Here is a 19,427-nt window from a genome sequence, read left to right on the forward strand (position 1 = left end):
TGAACTTGGCCACAGGTTAACAGAAAAAACATTAAAAAAGAAAGAAACTTCATGGACTTTCAATGTAATACTCAAAGGTCTAACATATGTATAATTCAATTAGCAAGAAGTAAAGGAGACAAAGAGGCAAGTTTTACTCATAGGTAGCAAAAAGAATGAACTGGTTTACAAGGTTATATCAAATATTAAAAACAGTGAAGAACGAGGTGGGGTGTAGCTCAGTGGAAGAGCGCAAGCTCTTGTGTGAGGCCACAGGTTCAATCCCCAGCACCACTTTTTAAAAAGCAATTGTGAAGAATGGATACAGTTTTGTGTATGTATCAAATTTAAAATGGAAATAAAAGCTGTATTAGTATGACTTATTTGTAGCCCCTTTAAGATGTCAAAGCATCCAGGTTATTAACCAATGCATTTGTGTTTTAATGACTAATGGCTTTCAATAGCTTTAAGAAGCAACTTAAAAGGAAGAAAGATGTATTTTGGCTTATTTGGCTCAGTTTCAGTCCATAGTCTCTTGGCCCCATTACTTCTAGGGCTGTGGCAGGCAGCACATCCTAGTGAAAGCATGGGGCAGGAAAAGCTGCTCCCCTTATAGCAGCCAAGAAGCAGAGAGCAAGCTCATTTTTATAACACAATCCCTCAAAGCTATGAATCCACAAATGGATTAATCCATTCATGAGGTCAGAACCCTCATAATCAAATCACTTCCCAAAGCCTCATCTCTAAACACTGCTGCTTTGGGGACCAAGACTGCTACATATTAACTCTTAGGAGACATTTAAGATGCCCAAAAAAGCATAATAATGCCTCTAATTCCTCAAGTAAGCAATGTCTACTACTATCAAGAAGGAACTCAAGAGCCGGGGATTTAGCTCAGTGGTTTCGTTGCCTGTTGTGGAAGGAAAAGGACCCAGGTTCTATCCCAGGTACCAAAAAAAAAAAAAAAAAAAAAGAAGGAACTCTTGACAACAAACACAGTTTACAAGAAAAACACTAATTCCTTTGAAGAATAGTTTCTCGAAATATTCTGAAGAACCAAATAACCACATAACTATAACAACAAAAGAAATCATCAAAGTTACACAAAGATGGGCCGGGGATTTTGCTCAGTGGCACAGCGCCTGCCTGACAAGCACAGGGTCCTGAGTTTGATCCCCGGAACTAAAAAAAAAAAAAAAGAAAAAGTTACACAAAGATAGCTACCTTCATTCCAGCTCTGTAGCACAAGTTTCACATCTTCAAGTGGCTCACTACAGCTCCATGTATATAAAATGGAGTATTTAAAAATAAGTTTTATATTTAAAACCAAGACATTATTAATTCAAATTATATTAAAACACAGAAAAGAGAGATCACCTTGACGGCCTTCTGGGAATTAGGCAGTCCTTCTTCTATGTCTTCTAAAAGAATTCCTCCTAATCCTCGCTGGTCATGCTGATCTAATAGCCTAAGTAGGGCCCTCTTATCTTTCAAGTCGTACTTGGGTTTGAATGCATACTTCCCATCTATCACTTCAATTTTGGGATTGTTGACTAATGCCTGAAACAGTGACATAATGTGTATATATTAACAAAAGGAAACTTCACACATACATTCCTAAATTCTAATTATTTAAAAATGTAACACTATGCAGTGCAGTGACAAATTAAACACACCTTGTGAGTATGAATTAGAAGATCTAAAATACTGGACATACAGGATCCCAGAACAATAGTCAAAGATCAGCCCAGTGCTTGCTTTTTATTACACATTTTTTTAAACTATATATTATTTTTAGATACATTCTCTGGAGAAAAATAAACCATTTTAATCACAGTTGCCTTGAAGAAAGTTAAACCTATAGTCTTTTAAGACAAAATGGGCAGGCATCAACAGCACACCTATTAATAGCAGACAAAGTAAACTGGGCAGTGCCCACTCCAGCTCCACAGTAGAGTTTACCATATATTGGCATTATAACAGGAGAAATGTTACCTGGGATTAACAAATCAGTAGTCAGTCCTCACCCCCTGCTATCAACTGGCACTAGCAGCTGTATAAAGAACTGAAAAGGACTAGATTAATCTGTACATGAACTTTACTACTGTGTCGGCTTGAGAATGAAACTGTGTAGGAACACAGGAATTACTGAATATAGCTATGTGCCTAGTCAGTTCTGCTGTACAGTGAATAACTGGAGGAAAGCTCTTCAAGAAAGAGCAACCCTATTTGTTTTTTCCATTTGCCAGCCTGACCCTGAAAGGAGAAACACAAAAAGGAGGGAGAATAGAATAGAATAAAAATAATCTTTAATGTTAGTAAGTCTATGAAATTCCAACATTGGGTAAACCACCAAATTTAAATGTGAATTGCCTTCATTTGTATATCACTAATATATTTCACCATTATTCGCAACATCTGTGCAAGTTAAATTTGGACACTTTGAGGTTAAAAATCTTTTCGTGCTTCTGCTTCTGGTAATGGCCAAGTAGCTCCTAAAGGACCATGACCTTCAATGATACCAATGAAGGGGCCATGAGCTTCCGTGATACTGATTAACTGGTTCATTTTATATTATAACAATCAAGAGCTATATCTTGGGCTGGTTAAATAAGTGTATTTTAGGAATTTTACATTTGGTCTTTAGAATCTATCACTGGTCCTAGAAAGTCTTGTTCATTGTCATTAAATATATAAACTCAAAAGAAGGAAATATATGAATGTTTATAAATGCTATTTCTAGTTGAACGTGGTGGTGCACGCCTAGAATCCCAACATTCATGAGACCGGGGCAGGAGGATCACCACAAGCCACCCTGGGCTACACAGTGAGTTCAAGCAAGATCCTATCTCAAAATCCAAAATAAATAAATTAAATTAAATGGTATTTCCAAATTAGGATGGTCAACAACTGTGTTGAAGTTTCTTTAAAGTGTATGTTTATATATAACATTCATGATTATTTTCCTAACTAACCTCTTAGAGGCAGTAATTATCAAGTCATAGTAGTGGTAGTAGCTCAATAAAGTATCTTGGTAACCCCAGTGTACCTCATGCTTTACTTACATTTCCTAAAATATATATTTTGAAAATACAATTTATAAGCATATAAATTATAAATTTAAGTATTCAATATACCAACTATTCATAAATATGAAAGTGTAATGGTACTGACTTTTTCACAACTTTTATCCTAAAGTCCTAATTTAATAAAATTATGTGAAAACCAATAAGTCAAACAACTTAGAAATATGTATGTTTAAAAAACAAAGCCCCTTCATCAGTTCTTTTAGGAAAAAATAAAAGGCATAACTAGATTTCAGTACATTCAAAACACTCTAGAGGTTAGGGATGTGGATCAGTGGTAGAGTGCTTGTGTAGTATCTACAAGGCCCTGGGCAAAAACAAAGCAAAACAAAACAAAAAACACTCTCAGTTATAGCAAATATCTCATGGGTTCAATCCCTAAGACAAAAAAACAAAGTGAACAAAACCACTCTATTTATAGCAAATATCTCGTGGTAATCAACTAATTTTTCACATGATGTTTGTAGGCCTATTCTTACCTCAGTCATTAGCCACTGCTTCTGCTTAAGTCCAATATCTAAATGCTGTGTTTCATCCAAAATTTCTTCTAAAGTTAGAGGATGTGTATCTCCTCGCTGATGCCGGGTCTATTGGGGGAAAAAGTTATCATTAGAAGAGTTCTGAAATGCTAAATGCATTAAATCAAAGTTGCACATAATAAAAATCTTCAGGAATGCACAACACATAATTCTGAGGTCGTACAACTACAGTGATGAAAAGCATGGACTATGAAACCAGATAGCACCAGATTCAAATTCACAGCTTTATAAAATTAATGATAGTAAGGGGGTGATGGGATAAAATAAAATTTATTAAAGAGTGAAATAATTTTTAAAAACTAAATGATAAACTGATAAAAATATCTGCAACTCGTATCTAAAAAAACTAGTTTTTCGAGAAATCCAAAAACCAAATAGGTAAACAGACAAAAAGGAAATGGAAATGACCTTAAACATATGAAGAGATGATCAATTTCTACCAAGATATTTCTCACTCACTATACTACAAAAACTATAAATGTCTGATGACTTCTTTGGTTAATCAGGCTATTAGGAAACATCTTGTCACAGACTGGTGGTAAAAGAGCAAATTGGTACAACTCCTAGGGAGGGCAAAATGAATGAATTTTAACCCTTTAACCCAGTAATGGTCTCTCTCTAGGAATTTATCCTACAAATATATCAAAACAGAAAGTGACTACAGGTCAATGTAGCACTGTTTGTAGAAGGAAAATATTAGAAATAACCCAAATTGCCATCAAGAGAGGACTAATTAAACTGCAGCACATCCATGCTCTGGACAGATGTTAACAAAGAACATGAGGTGCCATGGACAAGTTATTAAGTTAAAATACATGAGTAGACAACAAATGTTGGAGAGGACAAGGTGGAACAAGAAATATCATTCATTGCTGGTGAAAACACAAAATGATACAGCCACTTTGGAAAATGGTTTGGCAGTTTCTTGCAATGCAAAACACACTCTTACCTAACCAATCAATCTAGCAATTATATACCTTTTGTGTGTGCACACAGAAACCCACAGCTTTATGCATAATTGGCAAAATTTGGAAGCAACCAAGATGTCCCTCGGTGGGTGAATGGCTAAACTGTTGCACATCCAGAGATTATTAAATATTATTACTAAAAGGAAATGGGCTATCAAGCCATGGGAGAATCTTGAATGCATGTTACCAAGTAAAGGAAGCCAATCTAAAACAGTTTCATGTTATATGGTTCCAGCTATATGCATTCTAGAAAAGGAAAAACTATGAAGACTGTAAAAAATTAAGTGGCTGCCATGGATTAAGGGGAGGGAGGAACAGACAGAGCACAAGGATTTCTTAGGGCACTGAAACTACTGTTATGATACTATAATAGTGATGACATGTCATTAGGTATTTGTTAAAACCCATAAAATGTGCAGAAGAATTCATGGACAGTGAACTCTAACAAACTACGTACTTTAAGTGAAAATGCATCAGTGTAGTTCACCGACAGTAACAAATATACTATTTTGGTGTGGGATGTTGATAGTCAGGGAAGTAGAGGGGCAGAAGGAATATATGCTAATTCTATACTTTCTGCTCATTTTGCTGTGAACCTAAACTGCTCTAAAACTTTAAGTGCATTTTCTAAAAAGCATAAAAAAGAAGTATATACCTTTTATTGGAAAAGGCAGAACTAAAAGATATAGGAGATACATCAGGGATGTACACTTAGTGACAAGCATGGAAGAATGCTGAGACTAGAAATCCCACATGACAGAGACCAGCAGACCAATACTCATTTTTTCACTTTCAGCATCCTGTAATATACTACAACTCACCTACTACTGGATGAACTGTGGCGGATTTTATGTTAAAAGGACCTTTAAAATGCAGATCTTGTATAATATTTCATAACACTTTAAGAAATGATTGCTTCTCCAGCACCTGGAAGCTCCCCGCCGCCCTCCCAAGCTCCTAGGGCAGAGAAGCTGAGCCGGTCCCAGCACCTGGAAGGAAGCTCCCCTGCCGCCATCCCACATTCCTAGGGCAGAGAAGGTGAGCTGTGCAGGCGCCAGAAGCAACACCCCCCACCCCCGTGGAAATGAGAAGACACATAAACAAGCCTCAAAAACAGACTTCCGGATCACCTACAGCAACCCCAAAGGGAAATGAGATCGAACAATCTGATACTCAACCACCTGGACTCTCTGAACTGGCAACAAAAGAGGATCTGGGAAAAATGAAATCAGAAATAATTACTCAGATAACAGCAAAGATTGTGCTCATGGTGCAAGACATGACTAATAAATCTAGAGAGGACACTGACATAAAAATAGAGGATCTGAGGAACATGATGGAATCCCAACATAGGAAACAAATGGAATCCATAAAACAGATGCAAACAGATTTCCAGGAGATTAAAAACTCCATCGAAAGTCTGCACAGCAGAATGAACCAATGTGAGGATAGAATTTCAGATATAGAAGATAAGATGGCAATTAGTGACCAGGAAAAGAAAAATTGCTTTAAAATTCTAAGGGAAAATGAGAACTCAATCTAGCAGCTGCTAGATGATGCAAAGAAGAATAACATAAGACTGATTGGAGTCAATGAAGAAACAGGAGAGAGTGCAGATGACATAAAAAAAACTCTCCACAGAAGTGATGGCAGAAAACTTCCCAAGCAGGGGAAACGAACTTGACATACAGATAAGTGTGGCATATAGGACTCCAACTAGCCTTGATCAAAAAAAACTACACATAGGAATATAATAGTTAGGATTCCAGAAATCCAACAGAACAACAAAATTCTACAAGCAGTTAGAGAAAAGAAACAAATCACATACAAAGGAAAGCCCATCAGAATCACAGCAGACTTCTCAATGCAAACCCTCAAGGTAAGAAGAGATTGGAGTGATGTATTCCAAGCCCTAAAGGAAAACAGCCTCCAACCCAGATTGATGTACCCTGCAAAACTATCTTTCAAAATTCATGAAGAAATAAGATACTTTCATGATCAAGAGCACCTCAGGAACTTCATGATTACCAAACCGGCTCTCCAAAAAATTTTAGACCATACACTAGGAAAACACAATGAGGATCACAACCCCAGGAAACCCAGCAGAATGAATCCATTGGGAGTGACAAATTAAATGCAAAGGGGGAGAATCCAACAAAAACTCATGACAAGGCTTTTAAAACTTTTAACTTCATCTCTCTAATGAGTGTATAATTCAATCTTGTTATTGTACTGATTAATAATATTTTTCTGATTCTAGAGTTGCACACCTTTCCTTGAGCTGTAATGGCTGTTTATCATCTTCTTATGTCTACTTTTTAATTGGGTTGTCTATTAATGAGCTGTAAGAGTTCTTTATATATTCTGGTCATAGGTTATATGCATTGTAAATATGGTCTGTTTAAGGACTTTTCATTTTAATGATGTCATTTAAAGTTCTAAATTTTGATGGAATCTAATTAATCAATTTTTTTCTTTTATACATCATGTTTTCTGTATCCTAGGAACTTCTTGTCTACCCTAAATTCATAAAGATTTTCCCTTATAATTTCTTCCTAAAGTTTTATACTTTCAGGCTTTCATATTTAGGTTCATAGATCCCTTCAAGTTATTTTCATGTATGGAAATAAAGGATTGAGGTTAATTTTTTATATACGGATACCAGGTGTTCTAGTGTCGTTTGCTGAAAACACTACCTCTCCTCGGCTCTTGAATTGAGTTTATATTCCATAAAATGCTAATGATAAATAATCTTTCAAAACTCAGTGAACCATATATGTGTGGTTCTATTTCTAGATTCTCTGTTTTATTCAAATGATCTATGTTGTCTTTCCTTACACCAACACTGCCTTGATTACTGTAGCTTTAGAAGAAGTCTTAAAATTAGGTACTAAACGTCTTCCAACACTGTTTTTTGTCCTTTTTTTTTTTTTTTAACTTTTCTAGGTCCTTTGTACTCCCACGTAACTTTTAAATTTCAATATCCAATTCTTCATATATAGCATGTATACACAGACCTGAATTTTTATATATACCTTGTGTTTTCTAATCCTGCTAAATTCAAATACAAGTTCTAGGGGCTCCTAGAGATTTCTTAGGATTGTCTCTGTAGATGATCATTTCATCTACATATAAAGATTTTACTTCTATCTTGCCAGCCCTATCCTAATTGTGTCATTTTATTGCCAGACTATTTTGATTGGACCTAGGTTTCAAAGTTTAATGGACAGATGAAGAGTAGGCATATCTGCCCTTGTTTCCCCACCTTAAGGAGAACACATTGTATCTTCTCCATTCATATAAGGTGTTCTCACTGGAAATATGAAGTACATGTCTTTAATCTGTTGAGAAGATTCTGTTCTACTTCTAGTCTCCTGATAGCTTTTACTATGAACAGCTGTAGAATTTAGTCCAATACTTTTTCTCCAACTAGACAGGATCATATGGCTTTTTCCTTTCCTCTGTTAAAATGATGACTTTTGGGGGTGGATCTTCCAATGCTGAACCAGCACTGCCTTCACTATAACAAAACCACTTTCTACATACTGCCAGATCTGACTTCTAATAGTTTGTTTTGTTAAACAAATTTCTGTCTATGTTCATACTTTCTTCTATTATCTTTATCCAGTTTTAGGATTAGCACAATGTTGAGTTCCTAAAACGAGGAGAGAAGTGTTCCTTCTTTTTTCTGCTTTAATTGTTTGATATCATTTATCAGTTAAAATGTATATGAGCCTGCTGTTGTCATATACATAGGTTTTCAAGCTAGGAATATACTTTCTTTAATAGGTGCTATTCAAATTTTATATTTCCTCCAGAGTTAGTTTCATTAATTTGTCTTCCAAGGTACTTTTTAGAAGTTGTCAAATTTATTTCAAAAAAGATTTCTGTAATATGCTTTCTATATCCTTTTAAATTCTGTAAAATCTGTGGTAATGTCTTCTAGATCTTGATACTGTAATTTTAAAAATTTATAATTGATATTGTGTAATAGGAAGAAAGTCTAAAGGAGCAGGGGAAGTGGGAGGGGTAAGGGAAAGGAAAAAAGGGAAAAGAAAAAATATGAGAAAAGAAAAAAATGGAAACAAAGTCTTTGCAAATAGGGAAGGGTGGAGGGGGTGAAGGGAGGGCAGGGGAATGGGGAAAAAAATAAGAATCAAGATACTCATGTAGTGGTGCAAGATCCCAATGATGAATGTAACTGTATTTTATACCTAAACTCTACCAATAAACTTAATGGGGGGGGGAATGATTGCTTAAAGCTGAATTACTATTTCTTTCTACAAAAGGGTAAATGTTTCAAATCTGCTAGACATTCAACTACAGAAGTTATTCCTAGTTTGCAAAGAATTATTTTAAAAAATAATCAACAATCTGTCCCTTTAAAGTACAGCTTCCATTTTAACCATCTGTTAAAGTACTGAAGAAACTGCTTTTTAGAAGAAATTCATGCTGTGAAAAGAGTTCTTTGAAAAAGAATGTTTTGGAAATAATCTCATCATATGATTTCTAAGTTTACCAAGTACTGTATGAGAAAAATTCTGTTATCTACATACCTGAAAATTTTTAGAAATAATTTTCTAACCTTTAAAACTTCTAAACAAATCTTTTCTGTATTCTAAATCAATTTGTCAAAAATATAATCCCTTTTGACACTTTTTCATGATATGATATATAAAGTAGAAACTCACTAGTCAAACTGATTAGTTGGTGAGATGGGATTAAAAATTAGTATCCCTCAATACAATCATAGTGGGGGACTTCAATACCCCCACTCCCAATTAGCCAGGCGAACCACAGAAAAAAGTCAACAAAGAAATGTCAGCATTAAACCACACCATTGAAGAAATAATGGACCTTAAGGAAATCTACAGAGTGTTTGATCTAATGACAATAGAATACACTTTATTTTCAAGAGCACACGGAACTTTTTCCAAAATAGAACACATCTTATGCTATAAAGCATGCCTAAACAGACAGAAAAGAACTGAAATAATCCCCTCTGTTCTATCAGATCATAGCACAATGAAGCTAGAAATCAACAGCAAAAGAAGCCACATAAGCTACCCAAACACATGGAGATTAAATAATATATTACTGAATAATCAATGGATCACGGAAGAAATCAGGGAAGAAATAAAGTTCCTAGAATCAAAGGACAATGGAAGCGTAACATACTAAAACCTATGGAACACAATGAAAACAGTTCTGAGAGGAAGGGTTATACCTGTAAATCCACACATAAAAAGAATAGAGCAAGTCCAAATAAATAACCTAATGTTGCATGTCAAGGTCCTAGAAAAATAAGAACAATCCAAATCTAAAACTAATGAATGGAAAACATTATAAATATCACCAGAAATTAATGAAGTGAGGCTAAAAAAAACAATACAAAGGATCAATGAATCAAAGAGTTGGTTCTTTGAAAAGATGAGATCGTGGTCTGAGGGTGGAGACACGAAGGAGGGAAGAAAACGGTTAAGATGCAATATGTATATGCATCAATTCCCCTACAGTGAATCTATTTACTATATATTCCAAAAATAAAAATTTAAAAAAATGAGTGGTGTACATCTATAATCCCGGGGCAGGAGGATTCACAAATTCAAGGCCAGCCCTAGGCAGCACAGCAATGGGCCTACAATGGACCCTTGACTTACGAACTCAATTCATTTGTGAGGGCTGGTTGTAACTCAAGTTGATTGACTGGAGGCTCAGGCTCCTCTATACGTCTTCAAAGTCTCTCTTCTATGTACAAGCAGATCTCTGTCCTTAGACAGACATGGGCCAGGATTTCTCAATTAACCACACACAGGAAAGGATGTTGTCATGTTCCTTCCAGAACTCTTTAAGGATTAAATCTGTATCTGAGACCATCTGAACACACAATCAGCTAGCATTGAGGTCATAATTCAAGACTCTGGCTGAAAGTTAAAACTAAAATTCCGGTTTTAGCCCAAGTTGTTCACATGTTAGGCCAGTTGTAACTTGAGAGATCACTGTATCTCAAAATAAAATTTAAAATGGCCTCAGGACTACAGCTCAGTGGTAGAGAGGACTTGCCTAGGACATAGGAGAACCTGGTTCAATCTCTAGTATCACAGAAAAAAGGTTAAATCTTTGTCAAATTTCTTTCGAGTTACTAGATTTCTGATGTACCTCATTTTGTATTTTGTCTCATTTTCTGACTTTTTCCTGCAAATTTATAGAAATTGATTTTTGTAGACTGATACTGTATACCATGGCTTTATGACATGTGCTTACTCTACCTACTGCACTTCACACTGCACTGGGTAGGATGTCCACTACAATACAATATTGAAGTTGTGACAAGGGGGTATCCATCCTTCTCTTCTTTCCTGACTTATGAAAAAGCACTGGGCTATTTCATTACAAGTATGATGTTAAATCTAGATTTTTGTACATACTTTTAACACAGGGTTTCTCCTTAGCACTTCACAAGACCATGGGCTCCATAGGAAATCATGACTTTTAAAAATAGGCATTTTTGGGGCTGGGGAGTTAGCTCAGTGGTTCTGGTACCTGCCTTGCAAGCGCAAGGTCCCGAGTTTGATCCCCAGTACCAAAAGAAAAAAAATAGGCATTTTTCATACTTCACACACCACGTGACACTCATGCACACAGTAACAGACAATTGCTACTGAACAGCTTTGCTAACAATTTCAAGAGAAGTCGTGTAGCACCACATGGCACAGTGTAAGTAGCAATAGTGCTGAGGCTACTATCAATTTATGATTCAACAGGAGAGGCCACTGATAACTGGTAGGCCAAGCAAGTGATAACGTAAGCAAACTCCCTTCCCAAATTTTATCCTCCAACTTCCCTTTTAAATGCTGCCAACTGACTTATAAGAGCAAACAAACTCTACTAGTATCACAGGAAATGAGGGAAAGGCTCACTCTATCTAAACAAAGAATTTTTATACTCCAGGACTCAACTGCCTCCTGTGCTCTGCTGCTATAAATGTTGCAAAACATGGATAATGCAGTAATAAAAGTCGGATCATGAACTTGATTCATTCCACGATTCTGGTCCCAAAACCAAGTTGGATGAGAATGGAATCAAATTCAATGGTTAGGTTCAATGTTGAGAAATTTGATTTAGTTCTCATCCAATTCAATTTGCAACCAGAATTATGGAGAGAATTTAGTTTGTGAACTCAGTACCACTGAAAAGTATACTGTGAAGTTTTTGTACGGTTTGAAACTTTTTCAGTTAGAATTACTGTACTGTCTTTAGTTTTATAATTAGCATTTGTGTTTTATGAACATGTCTTGACAGTCCAGTGTTCTGACCTCTGAAGATTTTAATCTTTAAGAAGGTCCCAAACCTAGGTTCATGAACAATTCTAGTAAGGTTAGTAATAAAGAACTATGATCTGCTGAGCTATTTTTAATGACTATGCAACAAGAGACACAAAACAATGCTCTACCACTGCAGTGACAACTACTAATCAATGTAATGTATATAACCATGAGTTGTAACCTAAGGTGTCCTATTCCACCATGCATTATGTGTACTTTACAAAACTGAAAAATCATGAAAACATAATCACACCCACTGGACAAGTCATAGTACTTAATGGAATTGCAATTCAAATGCGATAAACCCTTTGTTATTTGAAAAAAAAAGACTGGATACATCTCAGTGGCAGAGTACTTGCCTAGCACATGAGGCCGAGGGGAGGGGAGGGGAGGAAAAAAGGAAGAAAGAAGGGGAGGAGAGGGGAGCCAAGAAAGCCACATTCAATGAAAAAGCTCAGGAAGCAGTTTATCAGTAGAAGCTGGCCCAGAAAAGGGGGAGGAAAAAGGCAGGAATCACAGAGATCTTGGGAATATAAAAATGTCAGAGGGTCAAATGACAATGAGTTAAACATATGGTACAGTATGAGAAACTGAAAAGGTTCCATTCTCAAACAATGTAAATCAACAAACTGATGACACATTACATGATGCTGAAGAACCCTGTTTAATAAAATGAGAAACATCTTGTTTATCCAAGTTGACAAATCAACAGATTCCGCCAATATGTTTTATGTAAAATAATCTTGTAAAAATGTTTTAAGAGATGATGAATTTCAAGAAAAACTTTTGTGCTACAGAGAAGAGCCAGAAATAAGAAAAGGGCAGGACATATTTAATGCAGTGTCATTTCTAGAACCAAAAAATCTGTGTTGGAGAAACTGTGTTGGCCCCATCAGTAGTTGGCGCAGGGCAAAGCTTTGCCTCTGGTTTAAAAAAAAAAAAAAAAAATCCTGATATCACAAGGCATTGTTTTCTTCACAGACGTTTAAGCATGCAAAATCTTTAGAAATGAAACGGAAAAATGTCTTGAAGGCTGCTACAACAATAATTTGCTTTATTAAGCAAAGACAAGTGCACTTAAGCAGTACAATTTCCTGCTAAACACAGAAATCAGTGGCTTAACAGAGATTTTCTCAACAGACCATTTAAGCTCAAAGGTGAATTACAGAAATACTTTGAAGAAAATCATAGACCATACTTTACTGAGTACTTTGAAAATGTAGGAATGACTGCAGAAACTAGCCCTGACTTTTTAAAAACAGTATCAGAAGCAGTTGAACATGTTAAGCAAAGAAAGTCTTGATTTCAAGTGACAAGAATTTGAATTTAAAGAAAAACTGAATCTTTGGGAAACAAATCATGTGACAAAGGATATCTTTAATACTGCTTTGGGCCTGAGTGTGGGGAAGAATGTCAGCTAGTCTTAAGCATTACTAAAACTACCTAAAGGACTAAAAAACAAAATTAAATGATATTTTCCCTCCCTTTCAACACAAACTATACGTGGGTAAGGACTCTTTCTCACAATCTTCTGCTCATCTAACAACAAGAAAGTTGGAAAAGAGAATCAAGTACAAAATTTAATTTAAAAAAGAAAACCTGAAATTTACCTATGCAATCTGCACTAGAACTAACACCTTTTCCGGGGAGGAAGACCGACCAAAAAAATTATCTGCGAGTGCGCGCGCGCACGCGCACACACACACACACACACACACACACACACACACACACACACAGAATTAGACAAAATACACAGGAAAATTTAATTTCCTACTCCAAAGAAGATTTTTGTCTTATTACAGCCATGACAGACAGACTGACAGACTGACTGACTAGCCAGCTTGCTTGAGGTAACAATTCTTTGCAAGGCTAATTTGAGACTGAAAATTATTTCAAGGGTTCCTCCAGGGTAAGAGGAATGAGAAAGGCAACAAGTTATTTTTTTAACTAATTTTATTGGTACATTTTAGGTATACAATATAATGATTCATCATTGAAAATTTGCACCTTTACATAATCTCTCTTGGTTCTTGTTTTTTCCCCATTCCCCTGCCCTCACTTCAACTCCTCCATCCCTCCCTATTTACAAAGACTTTGTTTCCATTTTTTCATTTTCTCATATTAATTCCATTCATTCGCTTCTTTCCTTTCCCCTCCCACTTCCCCTTCCCCTTTGCCCCTTTTCTTCCTATTTCACATTACCTATTATACCTATTAGTCCTTATTTACACTTTCAGTTTCTCACTCTAGAAAAACTAGTCGGCATTTACACGTGTCCTATTTATTTCACTTAAGAGTATCGCCTCAATGTGCATCCATTTAGCTATAAATGTCTCTAATTTCTCTTTTTTTATGGCTGAGTAGTACTCCATTTTATTAAAAAACCATTTTCTTTATCCAGTCTCCATTTGATGGGTAATTGAGCTGCGTCCAAGTTTTAGCTATTACAAACTGTGCTGCTATGAATATGGGCACACATATATTACTGTGGTGATGCTTTTAATTCTCTGGGGAAGATACCCAGCAGGGGAATAGCTGGGTCAAATGGGACTTCCAGTCCTAGTGTTTTGAGGTATCTCCATACTGATATCCACAGTGGCTGTTAACAGTCTACACTCCCAAAAGCACTGGAGCAGTGTTCCTCCTCCCCCCCCACACCAGCATTTGTTATTGGTTGATTTCATGATAGTAGCCATTCTTTCTGGGGTGAGGTGGAATCTCAGCATTGTTTTCATTTGCATTTCTTGAATAACCAGTGATGAACATTTCTTCATATGTTTATTTGCTATTTCTACTTCTTTGTCTGAGAAATGTCTGTTCATTTCAGATGCCCATTTTCGGATTGGGTCTTTAAATTTAGGAGGTCTGATTTTCTTAAGTTCTTTATAGATTTGAGATAACAGACTTTTCTCTGAGGGACTGCTGGTGAAAATTTTTTTCCCACATTGTGGGTTGTCTCTTCAGACTGCTGGAGGTTTCTCTTGTTGTGTAAAAGCTTTTTAGTAAAAAAAATCCCACTTGTTGACTGTTTGTGCTAGTTCATGGGCAACTGAGGTTTTTGTTCATAAAATCTTTTCCTACACCAATGTCTTCAAGAGTTCTACCTAACCTCTCTTCCAGCCGGTTCAGTGTTTCTGTTTTAACATTTAGATCTTTAATCCATTTTGATTTTAGTTCAGTGCATAGTGAGAGATATAGGTCTAGTTTTAATCTTTGGTAAGTTGAAACCCAATTTCTCCAGCACCATTTATTAAACAGGCTATCTTTCCTCCAGTGAGGGTGTTTGATCCCTTTGTCAACTATGAGGTGGTTGAGGGTATCTGGAGTTGTTTCTAATCTTCTAATCTGTTCCACTAGTCTGCAGGTCTGTTTCTTTGCCAGTACCAGGCTGTTTTTACACAGTAGCTCTGTAGTATAGTTTCAAGTTGGGGGTTGTGATACCCTCTGCCATGTCTCTGTTGCCTAGAATTGCTTTTGCTATTCTGGGTCTCTTCTTGTTGCAAATGAATTTTTGGATTCTTTTCTCAAGGTCCGTGAAGTATGTTGCTGGAATTTCAATTGGGATTGCATTGAATCTATATAGCAGTTTTGGAAGTATGGCCATTTTCACTACGCTGATTCTTCCTACCCAGGAGCAAGGGATGTCTTCCCATTTTCCAATACTGTCTTCAATCTCTCTTTTCAGAGTGCTATAGTATTCAGAGAAGAGGTCTTTGATTTCTTTTGTTAGGCTGATTTCTAGGTATTTCAGTTTTTTGGATGCTATTGTGAAAGGAATTGTTTACCCTATTTCTGTCTCAGTGTGTCTATTGTTCATGTCATATAGAGGAAAGCTATTGATTTTTGTGTGTTGACCTTGTATCCAGCTTTATTGAATTTTGTTATTAAGTCTAGAAAAAAAGGTGGAGTTCTTGGGGTCTTCTATATAGGGTATCATGTCATCTGCAAATAATGACAATTTGACTTCTTCATTTCCTATCTTTATTCCTTTTATTTCTTTCTCTTGTCTAATTGCTGAGGCTGTTTCCAAGACTATATTGAACAAGAGTGGTGACAGAACATGTTTAAGTGCAAAGGAATTGAAGTTATCCCCTGTATATAATCAGACCATAGTGGGATGAAATTGGAGATCAATAGCAAAAGCAACCACAAGAATTTCATAAACACATGCAAATTAAACAACACACTTCTGAATAACCAATGGGTCACAGAGGAAACTGAAAGAAATCAGACAGTTCCTACTATTAAATGCAATGCCAATACAACATATCGGAATTTATGGGACACAATGAAAGCAGTCTTATGAGGGAAATTCATAGCAGTGAATACGCATATTAGGAAAACAGAGCAAGCTCAATTATAAAACCTGATGTTGAAACTCAAGCTTCTAGAAAAAGAAGAGCAGGACAAACCCAAAGCTCATATAAGGGAGGAAGTTACAAAGATCAGAGCAGAAATCAATGCAATGGAAACTAAGAGAACAATACAAAAAAATCAATGAAGCCAAGAGTTGGTTCTTCGAAAGAAAAAACAAAATTGACAAACCTTTAGCCAACCTTATCAGAAAAAGGAAAGAAAAGGTCCAAATCCATGCAATTAGGAATGAAAACAATGAAATCACAACGGATCCAGCAGAAATCCAGAAGATCATCAATATCTACTTTCAGAACCTATATGCCAATAAGATGGAAAACACAGAAGAAATGGACAGATTCCTAGATACATATGAATTACCAAAGTTGAACGAGGCAGTCCTAAAAATTCTAAACAACCCAATATCAACCAATGAAATTGAAAACATCATTAAAAACTTACCAACTAAGAAAAGCTCAGGTCCTGATGGCTTCACTGCTGAATTCTACAAGACATTTAGAGAGGAACTGCTGCCACTACTGTTTAAACTCTTCAATGAAATTGAAAGGGAAGCTATACTCCCAAATTCATGCCTGGAAGCAACCATCACCTTGATCCCCAAACCAGAGAAAGACCCAACTGAAAAAGACAACTATAGGCCAATCTCACTAATGAACATAGATACAAAAAACCTCAATAAGATACTGGCAAACAGAATGCAGAAGATCATCAAGAAGATCATACACCCTGACCAAGTGGGATTCATCCCACGGATGCAGGGATGGTTCAATATATGCAAATTAATAAATGTAATACACTATATCAATAGAGTCAAGGACAAAAACCGTATGATCATCTCAATAGATGCAGAAAAAGCATTCGACAAAATCCAACACACATTTATGATAAAAACCCTACCAAAAATTGGAATAGGTGGTCTCTACCTCAATCTGTTAAAAGCCATCTATGAAAAACCAACAGCCAATATCATACTAAATGGTCAAAAACTGAAATCCTTCACACTAAAATCGGGAACAAGACAAGGATGGCTACAAGTATTTATCATGAATGAATGTTAAATTTATCACAAACCTTTTCTCTGTCAGTTATGATGGTGCCATTTATATCCCCAGCACTAAGGAGGGAGGACTGCTACCAGGTTTGAGGCCAGCCCGGGCCACATAGTAAATTCAAGGCCAACCTGAACTTAGCAAGACCCTGACACTAAAAATTTCTTTTAATTTTTAAAAAAGACACAGTGATTAATTTTCAAATATTAACCATTTTTAATTTCTATACTACAGTCTACTTCATCACAAAGCATTATCCTTATACATTAGCAAAATCAACTTGTTACTACCTTTCTAAGGATTTTTTACATGTGTATGAGAGATACAGGCATATGATTTAAAATACTTTATTTAAAACTGTAAATAAATTCAGATTCTTGAGTCAGACTTACCATGGAAAAGAACTTGTGCCTATGAGGCAGATACTTATTTCTATAGATTTCAGTTTCTAAATTCAAAACTGCCAAAATAAATTCAAAGAGAAGTGAGGTTAGTGGTTCCCAACCTTTAGCTTGCATTGCAATCACCTGAAGAGGTTGTCAGAGCAGACGCTGAGCTGCACTCCTGCCCAGAGTCTCAGGTTTGGTTTCAGTCTAGAAGAGCCCTAGAGTGTATGCTGATATTGGTGGAGAAAGACACTGAGAAACAAGCGAGGGGCTACACCAAAGAAGACAATGATTCAGCATGCTGTGCACCCTTCAACTGTCATCTGAAGCCTAAAATAGAATCTCATGGACAAAGAGACACCCTTCATAAGGGAATTTCCAAGATAATTTGAAGCATTTTTAGGACTTACTCCTTTAATAAAACTTGTTTCATGTTAATTATTTCTATATAAGTCCTTCTAAAATGCACCATAAATTTCATCTCCTAAGCAGGCCCAATGAACATACTTCAATCCTCCTTGATGTCTCAGTCACTGTTGCAATGTAAATGTCTGGCCTGCGGTAGAACCGCTGTCCCAGAAGCTGACAACCTGTGTGGGGCAGTCTGTTCCTGTGCAACATGTTCTCGGCATTATGATTCCAAAGTTCTTATATCTGTCTTTTTTCCTGTTTAGCACTTTCTCCAAAGTTATCATTCCTTGCTGTATATCTGACTTTACGTATCTCACTTCCATGAAGAGTACCCCTGAACTTTTTCCACATGATTTCTAAGTAATTCTCACGGAGCAATTAAACAGTTCTTCTGTAAGAAAATGAATAAATTACTGGAGCATTTTTGTTGCTGTTTTTTCCGGCTAAGTTCCTGATTTTATCAGATCTTCAGAAAAGGTACTCAGACTTAAAGAGTCAGTATACATATCACCGTCTACATATAATTTTTTACTTTCAAATAGGTCCTCCCCTCTTTACAAAAGAAAAAAAGTACAATTCACCTCTATTCAAAAGTTTTGATGCACTATGTGACAGTATACTGATCTAGTGCCTCAAAAAAAAATGACAAAATTATTTTCAGGAAACCTTTATAATGGTAATTAAAATGCCATAAACTATAAAGGTGCCATAAACTAGCCACAGAAGTTATCTTTTCCAATCTTATACAAATTTCTAAGAATTAAAAATAGAATATTTTGGGTATCAATTGACACATTTTAAATTATATCTCTGCCTTTCTAATATGTTTCCTAGAAGCTGAAAAAGTAAATAGTGAAGAATCAGGTAACTAAGTGAATGAAAAAGAATTTGGCACCAAATTTGTTATTTTTAGATTTTGTAGCTTTAATTGCTGAGAAACAAATGTTCATATGAGTAAGTTAATTCTAATGGAAATTTTGTGATGGTCTTCCCAGAAATCTAAACACGGGAACAGATTTGGTGCCAAATTCTTTTTCATTCTATCAATAAGTAATATATTTCTCAAGATTAAAAAAACTGTAGGGAGACAGTTGTGTTCATGTAAGTTGGATTCCGGTTACACAGTGAAATTTAATGCAAATTTATATACAGATGTTATTCTAATCAACTATGTAACAATAACTGTGATAGCTAACTATGTCAACTTGAGTAAGAACAGCCAGCTAACTTGGATCAGCAAAGTTCTGGTGTGGCTGAAGGGATTTGCTATAGACCCAACCTAGGTGTGAGTAGCACCAAATAACAGA

The 19,427-nt window shown here is 36.0% G+C and overlaps 1 protein-coding gene across 5 annotated transcripts in view; it reads right to left on the minus strand.

Moving 5' to 3' along the window:
* The window catches only part of Gtf2e2 (general transcription factor IIE subunit 2), a 121,434-nt gene that overhangs the window by 33,001 nt on the left and 69,006 nt on the right, over window positions 1-19,427 (minus strand). For all 5 annotated transcript variants that reach the window (XM_087216945.1, XM_087216947.1, XM_004867660.3 and 2 more), the window contains 2 exons: window positions 3,545-3,652; window positions 1,357-1,539 (listed from right to left, as the gene is read on the minus strand). In XM_087216945.1, the coding sequence (XP_087073071.1) occupies window positions 1,357-1,539; window positions 3,545-3,652 (291 nt within the window). The remainder of the gene's footprint in view (window positions 1-1,356; window positions 1,540-3,544; window positions 3,653-19,427) is intronic.

Source organism: Heterocephalus glaber, unplaced genomic scaffold (genome assembly GCF_053883595.1).
Source record: "Heterocephalus glaber isolate CG9 unplaced genomic scaffold, H.glaber_assembly_v1.0 deba00001461, whole genome shotgun sequence".
Lineage (NCBI taxonomy): Eukaryota > Metazoa > Chordata > Mammalia > Rodentia > Bathyergidae > Heterocephalus > Heterocephalus glaber.